The 23,168-nt window shown below is 41.4% G+C and overlaps 1 protein-coding gene across 1 annotated transcript; it reads left to right on the top strand.

Moving 5' to 3' along the window:
• Window positions 1–66: 66 nt before the first annotated feature.
• Window positions 67–22,009, top strand: LOC110981891 (uncharacterized). Its single transcript, XM_087138932.1, has 12 exons — window positions 67–91; window positions 5,326–5,452; window positions 6,192–6,369; window positions 8,123–8,412; window positions 9,711–9,856; window positions 10,699–10,870; window positions 11,349–11,471; window positions 13,151–13,399; window positions 14,826–15,179; window positions 16,512–16,880; window positions 18,022–18,207; window positions 19,771–22,009. The coding sequence occupies exons 2-12, from the start codon at window positions 5,350–5,352 to the stop codon at window positions 19,839–19,841; spliced, it is 2,241 nt and encodes a 746-aa protein (XP_086995058.1). The 5' UTR covers window positions 67–91; window positions 5,326–5,349; the 3' UTR covers window positions 19,842–22,009.
• The last annotated feature ends 1,159 nt before the right edge of the window (window positions 22,010–23,168 follow it).

Here is a 23,168-nt window from a genome sequence, read left to right as displayed (position 1 = left end):
TCCAAGTGGACTGACCCCTGTATGCTGTCTACATTTTGTAGGCGGAGACAAAACTTATGATGAACCGGATCCAACGATTTCCCGTGGACAAGTAAGTGAGAAGATTCGAAGATTTTTGGAGAGCTGCAATCTGCTTGAATAATTTCACTATCTTGAACTAGGAAAACGACTGTATTATGTGAAGAGATCTCAATGGTCGAGTTGTCTCTCTGTCAAAGTCAAGTTGTCCTAACAGACGACTTGGCAAACGGTCAAGTTGTCTCAACGGTCGAGTTGTCCGAAGTCGACTTGGCAAACAGTAGAGTTGTCTGACACCCCTGCATAGGCCCACATAAATTTTGCCTTAACCCCTTCGTACTTAATCTGACATTTACACAGTGCTTCAATTGTACAGTTAAATTAAGTCCATTTATTTTAATGTGTTTTCTATTGATAATAAATCGCACAGCACTTGTGAGTGCTTGATCGTTGTAAGTGCTTGATCGTGTAAAAAATCATAGTTTATTTTGTATTGTGCTCAGTGATCAACAGTATTCGGAATAATACTGAGTTTTCAAGTTTGACAAACTTGTTTTCAATGTAGATATCCATGTTTACATGCGCTTCACAGTTTACAAGGTTTTTGCACTATCGCTACCAAAACATGCATCCTCGGGCTAAACTATAGGCCCGTAATATAATATTCACATGCATGCTACCTTTTCGTATTTCTTTTGAAAACGTTTAGGTTTACCGGAAAGGCAGCCTACATTCTTCGAGATTTATAAAATGAAAATGGTCACTGACGACTTACACTTTTATCCAAAATCCAAACTGTGATGGTTCCTTTTATTGAATGATGTCTAGCTTAAGTTCTAGACACAGTTGTTGACTCGGTAATTTTATAATGGAATATGAAGTTATTAAGTTAAGGTGGGCTAGAGTAGACGAATTGTGATTCTTTCGAGATTTAGGCCAGAAGCTAATTTTCATGTGACTGTAATTTCTTGGAAGAAAAACATTTCCATTCATTTAAATGTTTGAATCATGGAGGTCTCTTCGGATTTTTAGATTGGAATAGTTGATATTTCGGTTGAATATAATTCAAGGTTTGAACTAAATCAACTAGGCCTATCCTAGGTGTTTGCACGAATGTCCAAAGCTCTACCCATAAATAAATCATAGTTTCTAATATGTTGTGTATAGTAACAATTTAACGAGAAGTTAAACCTAGAACCTAGAAAAACTGAAGTAATTGAGATGTTTATGACTTTATAACTGGCAATTAGTGGTGACAAGCGGTATTTGCAGTTATATATAATTGCCGCTAAAATGCACACAGAGATATTTGAACCCGTATCCTAGACAATGAGTAGAGAGAGCACGCGTACACGACAAAGAAATGAAATAAACATTATTACACATAAAATTAACATGCAGGATCCGCTTCTACAGTCCAAAGTCTATCCATGTCGTATGCTTTGATATGAAACAGACTGCTTTTCGCTCCCGACCTGTTAAGATTGTCACCTTTGTCCAGCGAGTCAAAAAAGACTACGTTCATTGAGGGCCGGCCAACACTGCAAACGAATGCGCAGTAGAACGGAAGCTTGAATTTTACTAAACAAGGTAGGGGCAGTTTTCAAAATCTTTAACGAGTTAGTTTTTTAAGCGCCATTAGGCTAAGATTATAATTCTAAAGGCACAACGAAAACTAGCGTGCGTTTTCTCCATGACAATGCCCCCATGGACAGAATCAATACCCACGCCTGCATGTCTCGCACGAGCGAGAAGGAATTGACTCGCAGGCAAAGCACGGGAACACTGAGAACTGCTGTAAAATAAATGGTTTCCAAAATCTCTTCATTGCTTTATCCGGAGTAAATAATTTCACCGAATCATTTGTTGAAGCATTCATTGATAACATTCCCAACCTAAGCTTTCATCAGTGCAATAGGAAGGGGGGTCCTATGTTTGTTTAATTATCTGTGCAAACTGAAGTGGTACGATAAAGGAATGGTTGTAAGAAAATACAGGTTTAGACCTTGAACAATTTCAAGTTGATAATGTATAATAGAATTCATTTTTTTCTTTTTTCATTTGTGATTCATTTGATAGTTTTACATTTTATTTGTTTTGTTTAAAGAGCGAAGCATTAGTATAGTAATTCCTTTACTCAAAGATTTTTTAATGTGTAGGGCTTATGCGTTGGTCCTACTTATTCCAGAATAAGCAGAACTATAGGAGAACGTTCCTCAAAATTGGAGGGAGGTAAATGTTTTTCAAAAAATAGGCGTATTGAGTTTTGTGCACGTGTCATGTCATGCTTAGTCTCCATACTGTCGTAAGGATCGCCGACAACATGTAAATTAATGTCAAGAAAGAGACTGTCCATGAAGAGCCGTGTGTGATGTCATTCTACCAAACATGAACAAAAGGATGTCTGAAACTTGGAAAATATTGTCGTAAAAAATGCCTCTTTGAGGCAATGATATTGTGACTTGATTTAAAAAAGGCATTTCAGTTCAGTGAATTTTCTTTATTACCAGCTATTTTGTTCAGAATTGGGGCGGCAAAATGTGTGATGCTAAGCTAGAAATACATAATGCATGTTTCTACACTGGCCCACTCTGGCGACTCCGCGGAGACAGCTGGCAAAGTTGAGCGAAGTTCGACTGCTGCCAACTCCCGCCGTCCATCTTTGCGTCAGTTTGGAAAATCTCCGACAAGACGTTTCGATCTGTCGGCGAAGCCTTGGGGGCCCTGCAGTAACACTGTGACGATTAAAACGACTATAACCAGGCTTAACCATGGAAAACGATACTAGAAACGCGGCTACAAATGGCACATACTACAGGCAAAAAATCTCTTGACTGCACTTAAAACAGTTACAGTTGTACAAAGAAGGTTCACTCTAAATTGCGGTCATGCCGCGCCCGTTACTGAACTTTTTACGTGTCTACGGAAGGGAAGACGGGCCACGCCAAAACAATTTCAAATTGGTATCTCGCTGCTGCGAGATAATCCGCCGTGGCAGCGTAGCATTTTTAAAAAAGAACTGGTCATGCCTCCTCTACGCTTCCTTACGTTCCTGACCCAGACGTCATTGTTGTTTTTCCACGGTACGTGAACCTTTGTGTGAGTGTCAAACACAAACGTCTCATAATAGGCCCTACGCAAAGGTTATATACATGTCTGATATACAAGTCGATTACAGAAACTGTGACGTCATTTCGAGCAAGAAAAAAAAGGGGGAAAACGGCTTTTGCAAGAAAAGTTTCTTCTATGGCAAACTGCAAAAGCTGCTACATTGTACTAAGCAACAAATTTACGTAGTGAGGACACCTTTGAATGGTTCTTTGAAAGGTAAACTTTTACATGAACCCAGTAATTAGAATGAGCACAGTGAATAATCAACAGAAATTACTGAGCACAGATGCGCGTTCCTTCGTGAAAACGAAAATCCACGTTTTCCTACGTTTTGGCCCGTTTGTTCAAAGTGTTTTCCTCAGGGAAGGTGCTCGCATGATTACGCGCGCACAGCTTTACAACTTTATGAAAGATGTATGTATCTTACTAAAAACGAAAATTTCATTTGACCCTCTTTTAGGCCTTCGCAAGCAATGTGTTTTTACATGTTCAAGGGCCATACATCTTTGCTTCTCATTGTGAAAACACAAAATGAATTTACCGTGATTTCTGCCGGTGATTTCATAAATGTAATTCGGCATTTATGGTGATTTCCTGTAAATGCGTGTGAAACTGGTCAAGTACAGTATGTTGAAATAGTGAAACAACCAAATCAAATAAATCGTCATTTTTAATGACATTCCTGTTTCTTCGTGCAAAATTGTGACGCTATGTACACATATTCTCGTACCACCTCAGACAAACGCACGTGATACCAAGCCCCGTCGCAAGCTTAGGGCACAAGTGCAGGGCCAAAGTACCGGTGGGCACCTCAAAAGAACAATAGGTTATGGGGAGTTCACTTGTGTTAAAATGGAGTCGTTATGGGAACCAAACGCGTTATGGAGACAAAGTCCACCCACAATTCAGTTCCGACTTGCCTAACGAAAGGAAATTTTCCCGTTAACACAGTGAAGGATGTGCCCACCCTCGCACACATCCTTCTTGGGTTTCCCTTTTTGCTCTATCAAATTCCACAGCCTTTTCTCTCGGCAGTGAAACATTATCCCATGTGCGGCCTTTTCTTTCTAGAGCGTTCTCTGGTGCACTCCCTCGTCCCCACAACTTGTAACAGTGTCCCTGTACGTTGACACACGGACTTCCTCTTTCAGAACGTTTACCGTAGTTCACTATTTTTTGTGTGTGTGTTGTGTTGCGCGCTACGGCATTCTACTGCGCAACAGAGAGAGGACATTCACACAGAATCTGGATCCAATACGCAGTCCGTCCAGTTTCTTCAACTTTGGAAATTCACTGATCTTCATTTTAAATTAGGAATAGGACAGGCGTATGCTTACGCACGATGAGATTCTGGAAATGCTGACACTAGTGACAGCTGGGTAGTGAGGGTTTGCAGTGGTTGCCGCATGCGTTTAACTCTTAACGGTATCTGGCCTGGGTGTGGGTGTTACAATTAGGCCCATAAATCTCAGAGATTGACAAACATGCGCGTGACGGTCTGATATGACGAACGTATTTCTCACTTTCAAGCCCTTACCAATGAAACGCTTACGCACACAATATAGAGGGTGCCATGCCCATGGATAGGGAAGATTTCTTCGATGTCTGTGGTCGTGCCTTATCCAATTTTTAACAAGAGGGGTCAGTGGGGAATTTTTATTCTGCCCATACACAAGTCCAACACCAATTCGACAAAGACAAAGGCAGGCCGAAAATTCTGCACCTAGCTTCTTCAGATGAGTTCTGTTAATCTTATTTTTCCCTGTTTATTAAGTATGCGTATGACTAAAAAAAATAATAAATTCGTGAAACTGTGAAGGTTGGTGCAGATAGGATTCAGGTTGGCATATCTTTGGATCTCCTTTTTTTAATTTCTGACCAAGCAGGTTTCATGCAAAACCCTGCCGACTCGTGAACTGGATTGTCAAGTCCTTGCTGACGTTTTGGCTTTCCGTGGTCTTTTGTTAAGGAGTATTTCCCGGAACCTTGAAAACATTTCTCCCCAGGAGAAAGTGAAGGTTTCTTCCGTGGACGCGCCTCCATCCACCCCACTGACATTATAAGGACAATGCAGTGTCAATCTAATACCGCTCGTGCAGTGAAAGATATAGCCATTGCTATAATTTTCCTTTTTTCTCCCATAGGTAAAGTTGTACTATCCATAAAATTGTGCTGTCGAATTTGTGTTTGTTAAAGGACGATAGCTACCCCGACGCCACCATGAATTGGCCATCTGCTCGTCCGAGGACATTTATTGAGATCACCCTGGCTATGCTGCTAGTTATTGTGCTCGCATTTCCGAGGACAGGTCACTGTTTCCAAGGTCTGGCAAGTTACTCCCAAGCGGTCGTTGGAATTTGCAAGAGATTAAGTCAATGAAAACCCGCTATTTAGAATGCATGATGTCATTTTTTTAGGAATAGTGAAAAGAAAAAGGATTGAAGGATATCGCCTTTTTAGAATTTCGCGAGAAAAATGCAATATGAGATTATAAGAGAGATGCACGGTAACAAATATACTGCCTGTTTTTCCATCTATGAAAGAAAATAGAAAAAGTTGGGTTATGACATAGACTGTCAAATATGATGTGATAAGACGTCTCTTCAATTTTTCAAAATGTAGAACAAGAATTCTAGCTCAGTTTTGTCGATGCCCGCACAAGTGTATTTCATCCATATGATTGTGAATATCTACTTTAATTAAATGCAATCAGCCTACTGGATGAAATTCTGGGCCGAAATTCTTTGGTTTGATTTTATGTCAGAGCCATCATGATCAATAAATGTTCGAGTCAATGTAGATACCATTTGATGCCCAGACACTGTTCGAGACACTTAAGAAAAATAATAATAATAATAACAATAAAAAGGATTCAAGAGGTTTAACAACACAGTGATTGACTGCTGTGATGTGGGGCATGGCTGATATAACACCGCGGGGCTCACCGCACCCGAGGCGATTCCGATGGTGAACATGCGCCCCACAGTTTTAATTTCTTCGCACAACAGGGTAACATTTCCCCCGATGTTTTAGGAAAATACTTTGTTTTGTAACTCGTGCAGATTACACAACATGTGGCAAGCAGAAAGTGCCCTTAAGTGGGGAGGTGGCCATCGTTGGTGGCAAACCGGCCCAGGTTGGAGAGTGGCCGTGGCAGGCGCAGATGCTCTTTCAAGGTCGGGGAATATGTGGCGCATCCCTGGTCCACCCACAATGGATCTTATCTGCAGCACACTGTGTGTAAGTATTAACCGGGTTATTTATCTACTAATTAAGGGGACAAAAGTACCTTTTGCTGGAATTTGAGGTACAATAAAGGAAAAACAGCCAAATGGTGTTTTTGTACACTTTGGCCATCCATACAAATTGTAGGGAAATGAAAACATGAATATTACAAGGTGAGCATAACATTTCAAGGAGCAGCAGGAGTGTCAAGACATCGTAATCTACACTTGAACTTCATTAAAACTTAGAATTTTATCAATAAATGTAGAAGTTTCCATTACACTAACAATTCAAACATGAACAATTCTAATTACATAGGCCTGTAAAACTAGACTTGACGTGTTGGTAGACAAACGAGGGATGTTTCGGCCGTTTTTTAATGACTGGCTTATAGAGCCTTATTCCTGTACGTTATATAGGCTCTGATGTATACAAAAGGGATGTTGAAAATACATGTATATTGGTTTGTTTACAATATATGTCGAAAGAATGTTGAAGAATGGCAAATTTGAATATATTCATAAGAAATCGCATGATGACGTCATGACGGCACCCGATGGTGTCATCATCACATCAAGACAATTTACGTCTAAAACACTTCTAGGTACATACAAGGTTTCAAGTGAATCAGACATTTACTTCTGGAAATATAGTGCTTTAAAGATTGTACTTTTTGTATGTAATGTGACTTGTCATCTGATGACGACATCATTACAGGATATCAATTTTCGTCTATAACACATTCCTTTCTAGCTTCATGTACATGCAAATTTCCAACCCAATCAGACATTTACTTCTGGAGATATAATGCTTTTTAGCTATCTGCAAGGTCTGAACCCAATCGGATATGTACTTTAGGCGATAAAGTGCTTTAAAGGATGCACCTTTAATGTCAAATAACTTGTCTCCTGATGACATCGTCATCACATGATGTCAATTTTCGTCTATAACTCTCCCTTTCTATTTGCAAGGTTTCAACCCAATCGGACATGTACTTCAGAAGATATAGGGCTTTGAAGTTTGCACTTTTAATGTCATGTCACGTGACACTCGACGTCATTTAGATGATTTTGTCGGGGGACCCTCTCTAGTTGTTGGACTGACAGTATGGACCTAATATGACCCAATCAGATCAATAACAGTACCAAATTCTGGCTGTTCAAAAGTTTGTACAAAACTAAAGGAGAAAAAAGCGCAGATAATCTCACGTGACGTGACCCTAATGACGTCATCATGACGAATTTCTCCTTGGATATTGTTTTGACAAGTTGCCGAAACAGCTAATGAATATAAAACGCTGTCTGATTTTCTTTTAAAATTCTGTTGAAGAAAGCTAATAGCGTTCTTTACATTTATTCTGACGAAACTGAAAACGAAATTCCAGATCTGTATGTATGAGTAGGATTCGAACCTGAGCCATAGAGGAGGGCAGTAGCGGCAAATTCTCTCCAAAGTATTGGGAATTGAGTGAAGGATGCAGCCAAAAGTAGATATTTGAAAGTGTGCGCCGTGCTGCATTGGACACGATCGCTGGCGCTTCGTCATGAATGGTCGACAGAGAGCGTGTCCATCACGAACATTACATAGTTAAAGCATGTCACTATTGGGGTATCCCCATTAGCACTCCAGGAAAACATACTGGATGGCACGTCCAATGCTTCCCCCCCGAATAGTTGTCGATGCTGGAAGGTACATATAAGAACGCCCATAAATGACTGTTCTTTTGGCATTACGCCTACTGCCTGAAGTTGTTTTCCAAACCTTCTAGGAGTACTCTCATAGATCAGCCGCAGTACTTCGCTTTCAAGATGGGCAGCAATAAGTATGAGGGTGGAGGTGCAAACACGCAAATAAGAGCAGCCGACAAAGTTTTCATGCATCCGAACTACACCATATACAACACCGACCACGATTCCGACGTTGCTCTCTTCAAGCTAGACAACCCGTTCGACCTCAACGACTATGTGCAGCCTGTGTGCGTTCCGACGGCCGACATGGCAGACAGCTTCCAAGCCGGCACACAAGTCACAGTGACAGGGTGGGGATCGACAGGAGATGGTAAGATAAGGACAGCCAGTCACGCTGTCCAAGCTAACTCAGATAAACTTTAGTTTCTGCCAAGATTGCAACATTCTGCAGCATTTTTTACTTCAAGAAAACTTGCCTTTCGATACATATACGTTGGGAAAGAATACGTACTTGGAACTTACAACTCTTTTCATTTTGTCAGAAATTGCCTTTCACTCTCTTGAAGATTTTGTGCACAACCAATGAAGTCTTTTTAATTTGGTATGATACGATGCCCCAAAGCTTCCAAGCATGCCCTATCGACCAGAATCCTGCTACTGTGTAATGTAACGTGTTTTAAATGGGGTACGGTTGAGTAATATCTACAGTAAAGGAGTCCCTCTAGGCCCCACTCATTTAGCTGGGCACTTTTCTTCAGATGACGTCATTTCTCTATTATATGTACATTTTTCTGGGAACCCGACAAACAAGGTGGTCTTATGTCCTGTTTATACATCTACAAGCTGAGAACGCTTTTTAACAGTTAATAGCGAGGGGTCCAGTCTATTTCACCGTTGGCAGCGGCGGTACGTCCGTATGCGCGGTAGCGATGGACATCGCACGTTATACGCACATCATTTTAAGTGGGAAAAAAGTGAGTGGGAAAACAAGCCGCGTCGCTGCACCACTTTTGGAGCCAATCCCTGACCATAGACCAGAAACGTTTTTGGCTTAATCCAATTTTTTTCATTTTGTTTTCTATTCCAATTCCATAGTCGTTTCAAGGGAGAGTTATGGCCCACTTTGTTCCCAAAACAGTTGGCTAATAGGCCCGAGTTGCACGATTGCGCAAGTCGAACGGAAAATAGCAATAGACATATCAAAGTTGGACAATTTATTGGTTGTTTTCTGCTTGAATGTACTCTTACTTTGCCAGCAAGGAAGAGCTTGTGAGGCAGATTTGCCAACTAAAATGGCTTCTCTTCTTCGCAGCTCTTTCAACTAACGGTGCAACCAATTTCAACAAATATAAATAGCATGTTCAATACGTGCCCTACCCAGTGTAGTCTACGCACAAAGTACTCCCTCATAGGTGAGCAAGATGAGAGGAATAAAAGTGACGTCATTGCCATTGTCGCCATACAACTGTACGCAAAGATGCTTCGTATTAACTTGTGCGCAGTTTAGATGAAAAGCCGTAAGGCTGTGCACGAGGTCACAAAGCGCTATGAACTGTTCTATAACGGAGTTCGTTCACAGACTCTAGACAAATGAATTTATATATCGTGTATATATTATTCCACGTATGATTTGGCTGAGTGATTCTTTTCCTTTTGTGAACAAAACAGGCTCTTCATATAGTGAGGACCTACTGGAAGTCTCTGTTCCTATAGTGGACCAGGAGTGCAAAAGCGCTTACAACGCCCACAACATCATTATTACCGACAACATGGTGTGTGCTGGAGAGAGCAATGGTGGCAAAGATTCCTGCCAGGTGGGTTGCTATGCACTTGAGTCTTCGGTTCCCTATTCCACTTGTTCAAATATGTTTGTTTCCCGCGCGGAAGAAAAATAGCCCCTTTCAAACTAAAATCGATCGGGACTCCATCCAGGTTGTTAGTAAATAGGCCTAAGCACTTGTACCTGATGTCTGATAGTCCAAGGTTCACATCCAGACTCCGGTATTCTGTTCACTCACAAAAAATAATGCATGTAGCTTTTGCCACCTCTGTGCAACACACGAGCGAATCTGTTTAAATTAATTTGACTTTGCCTGTCGTCATGGACTTTAGCAACTGTAAAATTCAACAGTTAAAATATAACTTTGTAAATGAAAATACGAAATCTCAAAGAAATCGTTTCAGTAGAAACGGGAGCTTGCACTGTCTTATTACAAGGGTGCAAGTTTGGAAACTTGTTCGTAGTTAGGAAGTAGTTTTAAACTTAAGTTTGCCTTAGCCGACGTCAGACGACAAAGAACCAAACTGACATTTTCCCGATGTCTGAAACGTTGAGTACCCTCCGTTTCTCTTTAGTACCCTCCAGTCCTTTTCAGAACCACAAATAGTCACAAAAGAGACATCCATATCCTTGCATGGTGCTGCCGCAAACCTTGACTTTAATCGCCACCTTTACTATGAAAAGCTTCAAAGATCCAAGATCTATGTTTTCCGAGAGCCTTTGAGGAAAAACCCTCTTCACATTTTATTGAGATGGAACTTCAACCAAGTGCTTGCGTTTCATATTAAAGTATAATCGTAAAACTGTAATTGCAGCCGTTTTCCTTTTCTCGTTTCTGCTTGAAAAACGTTTGGGTACACATCTTCTTTTTTATAGGGAGACAGTGGAGGACCAATGGTAGCCAAAACGAACGACAAGTGGTTCCAGGTTGGAGTCGTCAGTTTTGGCATCGGGTGCGCTCTGGCGGAATATCCCGGTGTTTACGCGCGCATGACCGCCTTCCAGGATTGGATAGCACCGATTTTCGAAGGGAAGGACCCAGACCGACGTAAGACATCATTGCAATTATTTCAGTCATGTTTGTTAGTCAAAGTCCTCAGTAATTCTTGCCCCATATTCAATTTGAATTTGCAGCCTGGGAGTTAAAGATTTTTCTCCACAATTTTAAATGTCAACTTGTGACATCCGAATCAAAACTGGGAAGAGGCAAGTTATCGAATGTACGATAATTTCAGAAATGCCGCCCCACACGTTCAAACTGCATTTCCATGCAAAAACGTTGCCTTAATGTTTATGGTCAGCAGTGTTTTTTTCGAGTAAATTCATGTAAGACTAGACAGTTTTGACAACCGAATCACGTGGCACTCGTTCAAAGGGTGTGAACAATATTGGCATAATATCAAAAGCTTTTTCCTGATATCCTTTGTATCGTTAATATTTACCATCCTAGACTGCGTATGAAAAATTTCGAGTAGGATAATCTTTCGGGGGAAACACTGATGGAAACCTTTCGTCTTTACCCACAGAGGACAGCAACTGTACTGATCGCAGTGAGTACAAGTGTTTGCTAGGAGGCTGCATACCGTACGATGCAAAATGCGACGGAGTTCATGACTGCTACACTGGTAGTGACGAAAATGCCAATTGCGGTAGGTGTTTTAACATTTCCAGCAATTTCCTGTGCGTTACAGGTCCCTTAATTATTCGAAAGAGGACTGTCACAAAGCTGATAATAGAAACATGAATTGAAAAGGTGAAGCTTCCAGTACCTTGCCATCAACCATTATTTAGAATGATTTGCTGAGAGAATGCAGGTACAGGTTTCGATCAATGCTGACCACCCATCCTTGACCAAGTGGTTCTCATTTTAATGAAGCCAACTACAGCATCAAGTTGAGGGAAAAAACTAACCGTGAATGACTTCGACAGCAAGAAATGGTGGAATGAAGCTATCTTTCTCTCTGGAAGAAGGAGAAACTCTGATATTCCTGTCATTGAAAATAATGGAGTTGCTCATCAACAACTAGGGACATGACTGACGCTTTCTGCCAAGAATCTGTTGAAATGTTCCATCTGTAAAATCATGATAACTCCAGGGAACAGACAGCCTTCTTCACCGTAATGTTAAAGTTATGTTCATGACATTAGGAGGATACTGCAGAGGCTTTTAAGCGGAGATAAAAAATCCTTCCCCAGTCAGTTTTCAACCAGAGTTCTCGAAGAATGCAGCCTAGAACGTGTCGGTTCTCTGCTTTGTCGTTCGAGCTGCGTTTTTCCAAACCAGTGGAAGAAAGCCTCGGGGGCATATTATAAGCACACAGAATCCAAGGTTGATTCCTTTAACTTGGTGTACCGACCTGCATTGCTTCTTTTCTCTATTTAGCAAAGCGATAGTAGCAACAGTCCTCAACAACTCCAAGGTTACGTGCTTAACAATAATTTTTTAATGCAAGCAGTGTGGCTACTTATCAGACCAGGGCATAGTAGATCTGATTACCCGGTACCCATTTTCTCCTTATCATCTTCCATACATGGAATACCTGTCCTGACAAGAATGCTGGATACGTATCATTACCCTTGACATAATAAGGAGCATGAAAGTCTGGCTCGATGGACTCCTTTCAAATTTGAGATCCATGGAATACCTTAAAAATAACCATTCAGGTTGTACTTGCCCTCTTTGGCCAAAACTACAGATTTATCATCAGTCAACGCATTAGTCCCGAAATGCCAAATACACGAGTAGTTGATCCACTGTTTTTTATGTCGTCACTGATGATCCTGTTGATACCAGTGAATATGACGTTACCTGGGCGCTGATAACTGCATGCTCTTTAAACAGTAAAGAATTTACACCTTATTATCTGCTTTCGCTGATGCCCAAACCTCTAGACCCTTATTATGATGCTGCCATATTTGTCTTAGTCCCTGTAGACTCAATGGCATTAGTAATACAACTTCACATCTGTCTGAACAAGAACGAAACCGACCTGCAATGAAAAAAGAATCTCTTTCGCGTGTAAAAGGTTTTCAAGTAGCTTCACATGAAACGGAAACACAGTCATGCTTCAGAAGATTATTGACTAGTCCCACCAGCTCATAATATCACAAAATGTGCGAGCACACATTAATTTTAGCCAACGTTCTTTGGCTCTCTACTGTTTGCTTCTACGGATCATTTCTGCTCACCCAATCTGACCCCCAAAAGAGGTGTTCTAGCCAACAATGAGCAAATTCTAACCCAATTATAGCCTATCCAGCAATCTCCCTTCCCCAAATGACAGTTTATTCCAGTGGAATGAACTATGTTGTTTTCCCTATTTCACAGATTTTCCAGTGAGCATGTTCGACATCACTGAAAGCAGCTATCCCAATTTCAAACTCACAAACGACTCCATTCGTAAGACTCATTTCGCCCCAACGCCATCAGAGTGTGCGGTTCTTTGTTTAGCCTTCAGTACGTGCGTGGCATTTGATTTCACCCCTAACTTCGCCTTGTGTGATTTGGCTGAGGCTGGTTACAGCTTAATGGAGACCATTTTTTACGTTCAACATTATGTACTTGGGAAGTTGAAGGGTAAGTGTCGTAATAGCTCGTCAATTATTGGTTTGCGGTGGTATCTTATGGTGGCTCTTAAAGGACAAACCTAATGGTTAATATTGACGTCAGCATTCACGTCCAAAATTCACAACTTGCCGAAAGTCGCAAATATTGACGTCAGTATGCATGTGTAAAATTACCGGCTTGAGACCGGTTCGTGTACTTGGCACGGAAGTGAACACAAACGCGAATATTCACCCTGCGAATTCGCAAAAATTGAAAACATTTCAGCTCGAGCGAAAGTTTGTTACTAATCCTTTGTGACGTCAAATTGGCCTCGCTTTCACATTCGCACATGTAGAATGAACCGGCTTTTGCTCTCCCGGTTTATTTTATTAAATTTTGCTCCAGCCAGCTGGGCGTGAGGTGAGGTGGGCGTGTACACGGCAGTTATACACCCTACCCGGGTGATAGATCCAGCTAATTACTAATAAGCACGTGCGCACATAATCTGCCTGTTGTGGCGGAAACAGATTTAAGGGCACACTGACAATCATAAGTGACTCAGTGGCCTGGTCCACTTTGACAAGAGGAGAGAGGGTATTTTCTTCACAAACATCTAGCAGACTCGTGGTAGTAGGCATTCTGTGCACAAACATACAGGAGCAGCATTTTGTGCACAAACATACGGGAGTGGAGGTTTTGCCCGCCCTGTTTCAGTGACTGCCCGGATGACCCCATGATTGACACCCCGTCTAAAAGTAGCACGGGGATAGTTAGGAGAAGTCACGGGATCTGGATTAAGTCATGTTTATCATTTGGTAGAACGAACGTATCACGTGATTTCTTGCCATGCTGGGGACAAACTCCCATAACTCGTTAGCTTTGGATGTAAATAATGACGTCAATATTAATTTGGCGACTTGAAACAAATCGTGCATTTTGGCCACGAATATTGACGACGGGTGGTGCCCCTTCAGAGCCACTTTAACTTTGCGATACCAACTAATGAAACCATGAAGTATCAGCAGTGCTAAATGTAGCTGAAATGTGACAGTCCCAGACTAAAAGGCCAGTCTAATTGACTCCCTCCGTGCCCTTGGTCCTACATCCACCCATCACCCGAAAGGGGGACCCTGTAAAATTCTTCCTAGGAGCCCGTTTTTTTATACAACTTCATTTACCCAATCCTGTCATTAATTCGCATGTCATGTCAACGGTAGCATACTTCAAATGGCAATCTTTTTTTTTAATGAGTCCTCAGATGCTCCGTTGGAAATGTCGTTCTTTCATCGTTTTCTTCAAAATAAAAGCTTGTCTGAGAGAATAATTTCTTAGGGAGTATAGCCACATGATCATGTTAACCACTAAGCATTTCAACAGTGATTTCATCTGGGACGGTACCTTGTGAATTACTGCAAATGACTGCCCCTTTGATGACGGTGCATTCTTGCAATGGCAGATCCCTTGCCAGTTATGAATACCTCAGCCCATCACGGATTCATCGGGTACCCCGTGCAGCTCCTGGACCCTGCTGGCAGTTTGCCCGATGAGTTTGTCTGGAACATCGCCCCCAAGGACCTGGTAAATACGATCCGCTTCCGCTTCACCGGGTTCCACACAGACGAAGAAGTCTCCCGTGGCAGTCCCTGTGAGAATTATCTGTTGGTGGGCGGCAAGAGAAGCCTCCCAGTTTGTTTGTACCAGTATACAGGCGCAAAATCCTTCACCTGGAGTGTACTGTCGAACCAGACCAGCGTTAAGCTCCAGACCACAGACATCTTCAAGAGCAGCTTCGTGGCCGAGTATACAGCAGGTACGTACATGTAGGTCTTTTGGTCGTAGCCAGCACGTCGTCATACAGAATACGCCAGACAGAACACTCAGTTATACAGCGCTATTCCCAGGTTGAGAAAATTAATACAGTTGAACTTCGCTAAGAAGAGCACTGTTAATACAAGACTCTGCTTACAACAAGAAAATTTTAGGTTCCAGTCCTTTGTTTTCATTGTATTCATTCCTGATAATACAAAAGTTCCGATTATAATAAGGTAATTTGCCAAGTCCGAAGGACCTCTTATTAAGGAAGTTGACTGTATACATGTACATGTATGTATGAGGTCTCAAAGATATACGCTGTGATCGGGTGAACTGCTATCACGATCAACGGTCGTCAATTTTGACAAAAAGATTATGGGAAACCGGACAATCTTAAACTCTCTACCTTTTTTGGAAGGTTAATTCGTCAAGGAAACCTATGAAAAGATCTATACGTTCATTGCCGGATCTCATGGGATTTTCCGATAGTTTCTCGAATAGAACTTTTGCACTTTACTGCTTGCTGCCAGCAGGCCCCTGCAATACGCTTTACGCTGCCTGCTGTCCCCGACTTACCTGGGTGCGGAAGATCGCCCAGGTTCGTCTACTAGGGTACCTGATAGACCTGGCCCCATAGAGGCAGACCTACATAGGGTATATAGGTCGCCCTGCACATGCGATACCACAGAAACTATATCAGCCCTAACAAGAAATATTTCAATAAGACCAATATTTGGCACGATATGGGCGAGAAGCAAGAAGAGAAACTGTAATAATAAATTCATGTTATTTGTTTACAATAGCTTTTCTTTTGAACCCCGAAGGCATCATGAAATTGGATTTCGCATTTTCTAGATATGTTAGAAATTGGGGAGTCTTCAAGCAATTCAAGCCAATGCATTTTCAGCACGGTCTTGAAAACACTCTCGGCCTTCAATGGCTTGACTCCATTTCAAAGGGACTTTAATCCTTGAGTGTTGATTCCAGATACACTTGCTTGACTGTGATGGGCACCATATTATAGCCAACTCACTTAACTGGAAGTAACCTGTGATCCGTTTGCTATGCACTCAGGAGAACCACTACTTCCACTGGTTTCATGGAAAGGCAATTGGGGATAAGGCTAGTGCCTCCGGAATTAGCTCTGTGGACACCTAGCCACACTTTATACATGTACACCATTTTCTTGCTCTGGATGAGGATGCATGCAGTTTTGCTTCGCATTCCCACAGTCCGACGAAACAACCTATCCACACGTTGATAACTACACCCCCTTACGCATTTTTTACTTATCCCTTTCCATACTTTATTTATAGTGATTTTTTTTCAGAGTTCTCGCATACACAAGCAATCAACGTGGACTCCAGCGGCGGTGAAATTACAACACCCAACTACCCTCAGGTGTACTCTCGCCTCTTGAATTACAGAGTCTTTCTGAGGGCGCCTTATGGTCGCCAGGTCGAGCTGACCGTGGGTGACTTCGACAAGGCGATCTGTTTGGCCGGTTATGATTTTGAAATATATGACATGCAGGATGGCGTGGAAGGCATCCCTTTAAAGATTCTTGGAAACTGTTACATGGACATGCCGACCAGTGTAGTGACCAGCAAGGGTGAAATGTTGATTAAACTTATTACAAACAGAAACAGCTACAGTCCAAACATCGGTGGATTTCGGCTCAGATATGCACTTTCTGACGGTAAGTTATGTATCTTGAAAAAAAAACGCACATAAGTCTATGCGTTCTGACTGGTTTAGAGACTTTCACTCATTTGGTTTTCATCACCGATCAGTGATAAGCGCGGGCCTTGAATCCAGACAACAAAATGTGACATCTGCTTGGGTATCCCCCTTTACAAATGCAAAAACCTTTCAATTTCCATGAAGCAGACAGTTTGAAGCTTGCTATAAAGTATTATTCTTTTAGATCACATTTCACATTTCAAATCACCTGAAATTTTGTTGCAAATGTTTCGTGACGTAAAATTAGCTTCGCTTCCATGTTTGCTTACAACATGAGCCAGTGGCGTCACTGCAGGGAGGGCGGGCACATGCCTGTAGAGGATGCCTGTGCCCCCGCCTGTGCCCCCAACTTGAAATCTATGAATTTTCTCCGTTGAGTTTATGCAGCAGCTTGTTTTCTTGTGACGCGCCCTTGAAAAAAATATGTGCGCCACGGGTGTCCCTACCATTTAGCCCCAGGTGACGCCACTGACCAGCCGTGATTAAGAAAAGTAAATAACGAAAAATTGGGAGCCACTGTCACCTTTCATAGGCGGAGTATATCCAACTGAGTTTGACACGAAAACCTAAACGATCAACACGTCAGTTGAGATTTTCTGTCGCTAACCTCGTTTGCCTTTTTGTGTATGCCCCTTTTGATATTATTTACTTTTATGTAATTAGCCTAGAATAACAATTACAGTAATTACAGCAATACCGGTAGCATTCCACCGACTCGGAGCCATGGATTTCAGGGTTTAATTCAAATTTGGGGAAAAACCCCACGTAATCTGTAATCGGTGTGTCGGCCCTGAAACCCCTGATCACAGAATGGCAAGTAGGCCTAATCGATGACCCTTTTTCACATCAGGGCGCAATCACCTTATACCTACAACTGGTGTGCACTGAGTAATCTCCTAAATGTAAAATCAGACTAACACGATTTACGCTTGAACCCTACCAGATGCAAATTACGTAACAGTCCTGCAGTTGAATCTGCACTCTACGAACCATTATTCTTATTTTGTTGAATTTATCAAGACTGGGAATGATGCACGTTTGATACACTGTTCAAAAGACATGTACCTCATTAACGGGTATTTTGTGTTTGAAATTAGAAACAGACTCTGGCAAGTACAAAGACCTCGAGAATGACAGGAATACCATGCAATCAGCCCTGATTGGTGTTGGTGTTGGTGCTGGGGTGGTTATCCTTTGTCTGGTCGCAGTGGTATTGAAGCTGTCCACGAAACAAGGCTCGAAGTCCAGACCGAGTGTGCCGGCCACTCAAAACAACGGTAACGGTAAGCTTAAGTGAACGATTAATTGGCCTTATGCACGAAAGCAAGCTGAAAACGCAATTATTACTTGGCTAATGGTAAACAAGAAATATGATTTGCCTCATCTGCATTCACAGCCGTTTAACTAGTAACTTGAAATAGCTTGGTAAAGGTTTTTTGGACTAATAAGGGCCTGTACAACTCAGCCCCATAGTTCTCATTGGGTTAGCTAGCCAAAAAAAAAATGTTTGGCGCAAAATTCATTACTCGATCAAGTAAGTTTGGTTTGTTTCTCTGCTTAGAGCTTTATTTAAACGACGCCATGGAGGTGGACATTTAAAATATTCAGTCAACATAAAAGATGTTGAGTTCCCCGACTACGGTACCTGTCGTATGAACTTCAACAATGGACAGCCTTACGTCCAAATATGATGAGTTGATAAAAGCGCCCATCATTTCTGCTTTTTAGGCGGAACTTGCGTCAATAATGATTGCGTAAGTTACGCCATAATTTGTGACACAGTCCGCGGACTGAGGCAACTTTCGATAAAGTTGCGCACTGCAGGTGAAGTTTATAAAAAGTCTTATTAAAAACCCATGGACCCCGTCACTGCAGGCAACAATTGTTTTGTTATACCATGGTCCAAGATTTCAGTGGAATATCTTTTATCTGTAATACATGCATTAAGCATATTTCATTGCAAGATAAATTAAAACAGTTCGACAAATTTAAACACGTGAACAGTAAATTAGACATAAATTATAAGGAAAATTGTTGATTGTGATGTCCTCTGTTGACCAATGTTTTTATTGTTTGCGGGAGGGGGAGAAATCGAGGATAACAAACTTGTTAAACAGAAACGTGATCCATGAAAAATGGGGGGTTTTCTTGAGTGGTTGAAATTCAAGGTATTATTTACACCAAGATCCGTTGAAAAGTATTGACAAGATTGAAGAATGGACGAGAAGATACAATGGCATGAGCATTTCATATAAACAGCTATGGCGATCACAGCAAAAGCAGTGATCAGAGTATGCTCGTGTTCCAAGAGCGAAGTAGTACCGCCGAGGCTATCCACCCTCGTACCTAAAGCTACACATTTACAATGCAGTAGACGCCACACATCAACTCTGGGAAAGATCACCGTGATCTATCATTTTTTGCGGCCAGGCAAAATTACCAGCCTGAGTGCGCGCGACGCGAGAATGATACACGTGCAGTAGTAGCATATCACGTGATCAATGCGCGACCAATAAAAATTCACTATCTAAGACCGTGGTATAACAATGTGGGATAATTGGGCAGCAGGAAAAGTCCAATGATGTGGTTAGAAGTGTATCAAAAGATTTTTTTGAAGTATTGGAGAGTGTTGTGAAAGGTCAGATAAATGTCTGATTACAGGAAGTGTTTGGTCATAGACATATCGGCTAACTCGTCAGAAAAAAATTCCTCAACAGAATCAAATTGCAAAGGCACTTGTATATGTGCGCAGCCTACTTGCCAAAGCATTGCCTTCAAAGGTGAACTAGAAACAACACCGATAATGACTGAGCTTATTGTCATTTTTGCGCTGTCTTATCTTGTAGCGATCGCTGTGCAACCGGTCAACCAACGGGCCGCCAATGTGGGCGAGGACAATCGCGCCTTCAACATCTAACGGCACCTTACAGGATCCAGAAATCTCTAGGATGATGACAAAGCAATGAAGAACACTAAGCTGCAACTCAATCAACGCAAATTATTCCTGCAAAATCTTGGTTTTATAAAACATTCCACCCATAAATGCAAATGAGCAATCACTGTATTTTTTCTTCATTGATATCTTTGGAAATTTGTGATGAAAGGTTGCTCGAGTAGGTCTTATTAACGACAGCAAACCCGGGATCAGTTTCAGCGCTAATGTTGCATTAGCATGTCAAACATACACGTAGCTGTAGTTTGAACACTATGCAACGATGCACAAATGCACAATGTGCAGATTAGTTGGTCAGGATCCTGTAGTTCTTCACTTTTAGGTACACTTACTGTACATGATGTGCTTAACTAGTCTCAGACTGAAATATTACGAAACTGTTTTGCTCATAAAGATTATAAAATTCAAACTGCAATTATCTCATAAATTAGTTCAATTTAAAATCATTGTAATTATAAATAACTGTCAAGTTAATTACCCACCAAGTGCTTCTTTATTTTAATAGTTTATAAAACTTTCTATGACATTTTACTCGGGTGAGAGCCATCCCTGCTTTTTACTTTTCATTTACCTTTGTATTTGCTACCAGTACCAATTAAACTTAGATAGCAAGTCGTTTTTTCTGCAAACGTGGCTTCCCCAAACCATCACCCCATGCCTTGGACAATGCCTTGGACAAAGGCACACTGACTGAATATTATTTTAAATGAAGGAGTTTCGTAAAACTACATTTCGTTTTAAATCCCACTTCCCTGATGTTCTAGGCATCTGAGTATCACAACACTCTGGTGTTAAAATCAACACTTTAAAGTGACACTTTGTGTTACTTTAACACCGCGCGTTACAGTGCACTGAGGATGTTAAAGTAACACCAAATAACACCAAATTTTTTAACACCAGAGAACAGTGTTGGTGAAGTCTCCTGATAACACCGGGGGTGTTAAATTTAAGATCTTTGTTTTGCAGTGAACTGAAAGCGAACGACATCCCCAACCCGAAAACCGACTGTACAGTGATATGTTTAAACACATAGGTCTAAACCGATGAATCTGAATGTCCACTTTAACATAATTATTGTGGCAGCAGCGCCTATCCCAGTACTTGTCACACCATTTGTGGTGAGGGGATACCAGTGCCTTTTCCCACAAATATTCATGAACCTTACGCACAGGTGAGTGGTCACCTGCAAAATATTAACGAAACGCACAGAGAAACAGCTTGCTTTGTGGAAATTGTCCACCGTACTATCAAGGGAAGACATGACCATACAGATATCAGAACAATAAGATACAAGGAAACCTCAATTCCAGTATCACCACTTAGAAAGGTGTCAAGGAAACTATGCAGAGATGCTTGCTTTTGAAACAAATCGGGATTTGATCAAATCAGGATGAACCAGGCACACCGAGATCTCATGCGAGCTGTGAGGACAAACAACATTGGGAGTTACATGACAATTCTTCCTACTCCTAGATGTCGTTTTGGTACTCAACCGTCCCAATTATGCTCGTTGGGGCGTACTCTTTCCCACCAAACTAACTTGCAATTGCAGACCCGATGATGTGTTCGGTACTAGGAAAAGGAACGTCCAAGGCCTTTTCCAGGGCAGCAGTAGACCTGCCAATGGACCAAAGCATTAACAGAGATCTTTTTTTCAGAGATGCGGCATGTCATTTTTTTAGAGATGCGGCATGCCAAATGACAGGAATCTTGGATTCCAGAACTCCAATTCAATACGGCATTGGTGTATGACATCAAACCAAAGAGGAATGTCAGTGACAGAGTAGCGACGTGTAACAGGCAGGACTTTTACCTGAAGAGCAGCCAAGAACACACTTCCTCCATGTCGAATCAAGAAAGATAACTGCCAAATTAAGCCTCTGTTAAAGGCTGTAAGTGAATCATGTAATCTCTGCACCTGCCATCTCGTCTTCCAGCCTGTTGAATATTACCGGAGGAAGAAGAGCCTTCTCCACTACACAGGAGTACCTCATTGATTCGCCGTGCTGGTCGTGGGCTGCAGCTGAAATTCAGGGAGGAATGTGCCGAGGACAGCTCCAGGTTACTGAAGCCAATAAAACGGTGAAAAGTAAATAAATTTGCATGTGAGAACGCATTGGAATCTTCATATACCAGCTTGTTTCTCATGATTTACGTCATTCTTTTCAACGTGTTTCAAACTAATTATGTTATTCACTAACACCAGACTAGACAGTCATACCCCTCTTGTTCAGACTTCTCCAGCAAAAAAGACCATTATTAAATACCAAGGCCCAAAACGTTGCAATTCATTAAGTCGTATACCCTCCAAAGAGCCTCCGGTAGTGAACAGTCAACGAGACAAGTTAATTCCATATGCTGGTGGTTATTTCCCAAAACACCAACATGTCACTATCTACCCCATCCCAGATGTTCCTCTATCCATCATTCCTCCTGATGGTTCAATCATAAACACGGAAAAGAGCAAGCTGGAGTCAATGCAAGATGGCATGGAAACCCTTCCTCATATTGCTGCAAGTTTGATTGATGGTGGACTACTGCTTCATTCGTACCCTTCGGCGATTGGCCACATATCATCCTACAAAAGTCTTGCAAGAAGTCTTTTGAGCCATTTGTGCACCAGCTTTAGCAATTGAAAGGAAATACACTTCGTATTTGACAGATACGTGCCTGATTCACTGAAAGAAAGTGAACGGAGATTGCGTGGGGTGGAGGATTTTGTCATGGTAGTGAGCAACGGCCAAAACAGAATTGCCAAAAGCTATTACAGAATGGCAACATCAAGGATGAACTGGCCAGATGACAATACTGTAACCTTCATCAATTTCATGTGAAGCATGTCATCACGAGAGGAACTGAAGCAAGAAATGGCTTAGGTCTACATGTCTTTCCTATACGGAATGAACGCATGTCTTGACATACCATCTTTAAATGATGATTAGAAGTCTTGATACTTCTTGATTTTCAATCATGTATTATATAGTTATAACTGTAATGTTTGGCTTGCAATTCAATGAACAATTTTCTAATTCTATGTGTGATTCAATTAAATATACTTGTTTTTGTGTAGATTCTTAAATTTGCTGTTCTATATTACAAATATTTTAAACTAATTTCCAGTCTTATTATACTTTTCACTTTAGCATCATCAATTTTATTAATACATATGTAATTAAGCCTCCAATATCCAGATACTATGTTATGAAAGAAAGGCATTATCACTACCGAAAATCCATAGTAGGTTGTATTATGGTCAAGCGCCATTTTGTCGCAGGCCGTGAAAGACGGCGT

The sequence above is a fragment of the Acanthaster planci genome, linkage group LG07, assembly GCF_054643075.1.
Source record: "Acanthaster planci isolate LZ-2023a linkage group LG07, COTS_SCS, whole genome shotgun sequence".
NCBI lineage: Eukaryota > Metazoa > Echinodermata > Asteroidea > Valvatida > Acanthasteridae > Acanthaster > Acanthaster planci.
The sequence above is the reverse complement of the archived record's forward strand: the minus strand, read 5'-3'. Positions and strand labels throughout refer to the sequence as shown.

Coding starts and splice junctions, on each gene's coding strand:
- LOC110981891 (XM_087138932.1), top strand. CDS start 5,350: ATGAATTGGCCATCTGCTCGTCCGAGGACATTTATTGAGATCACCCTG. Junction 6,370..8,122: donor TTATCTGCAGCACACTGTGT/GTAAGTATTAAC, acceptor CAAACCTTCTAG/GAGTACTCTCATAGATCAGC. Junction 15,180..16,511: donor CGTGGCCGAGTATACAGCAG/GTACGTACATGT, acceptor ATTTTTTTTCAG/AGTTCTCGCATACACAAGCA.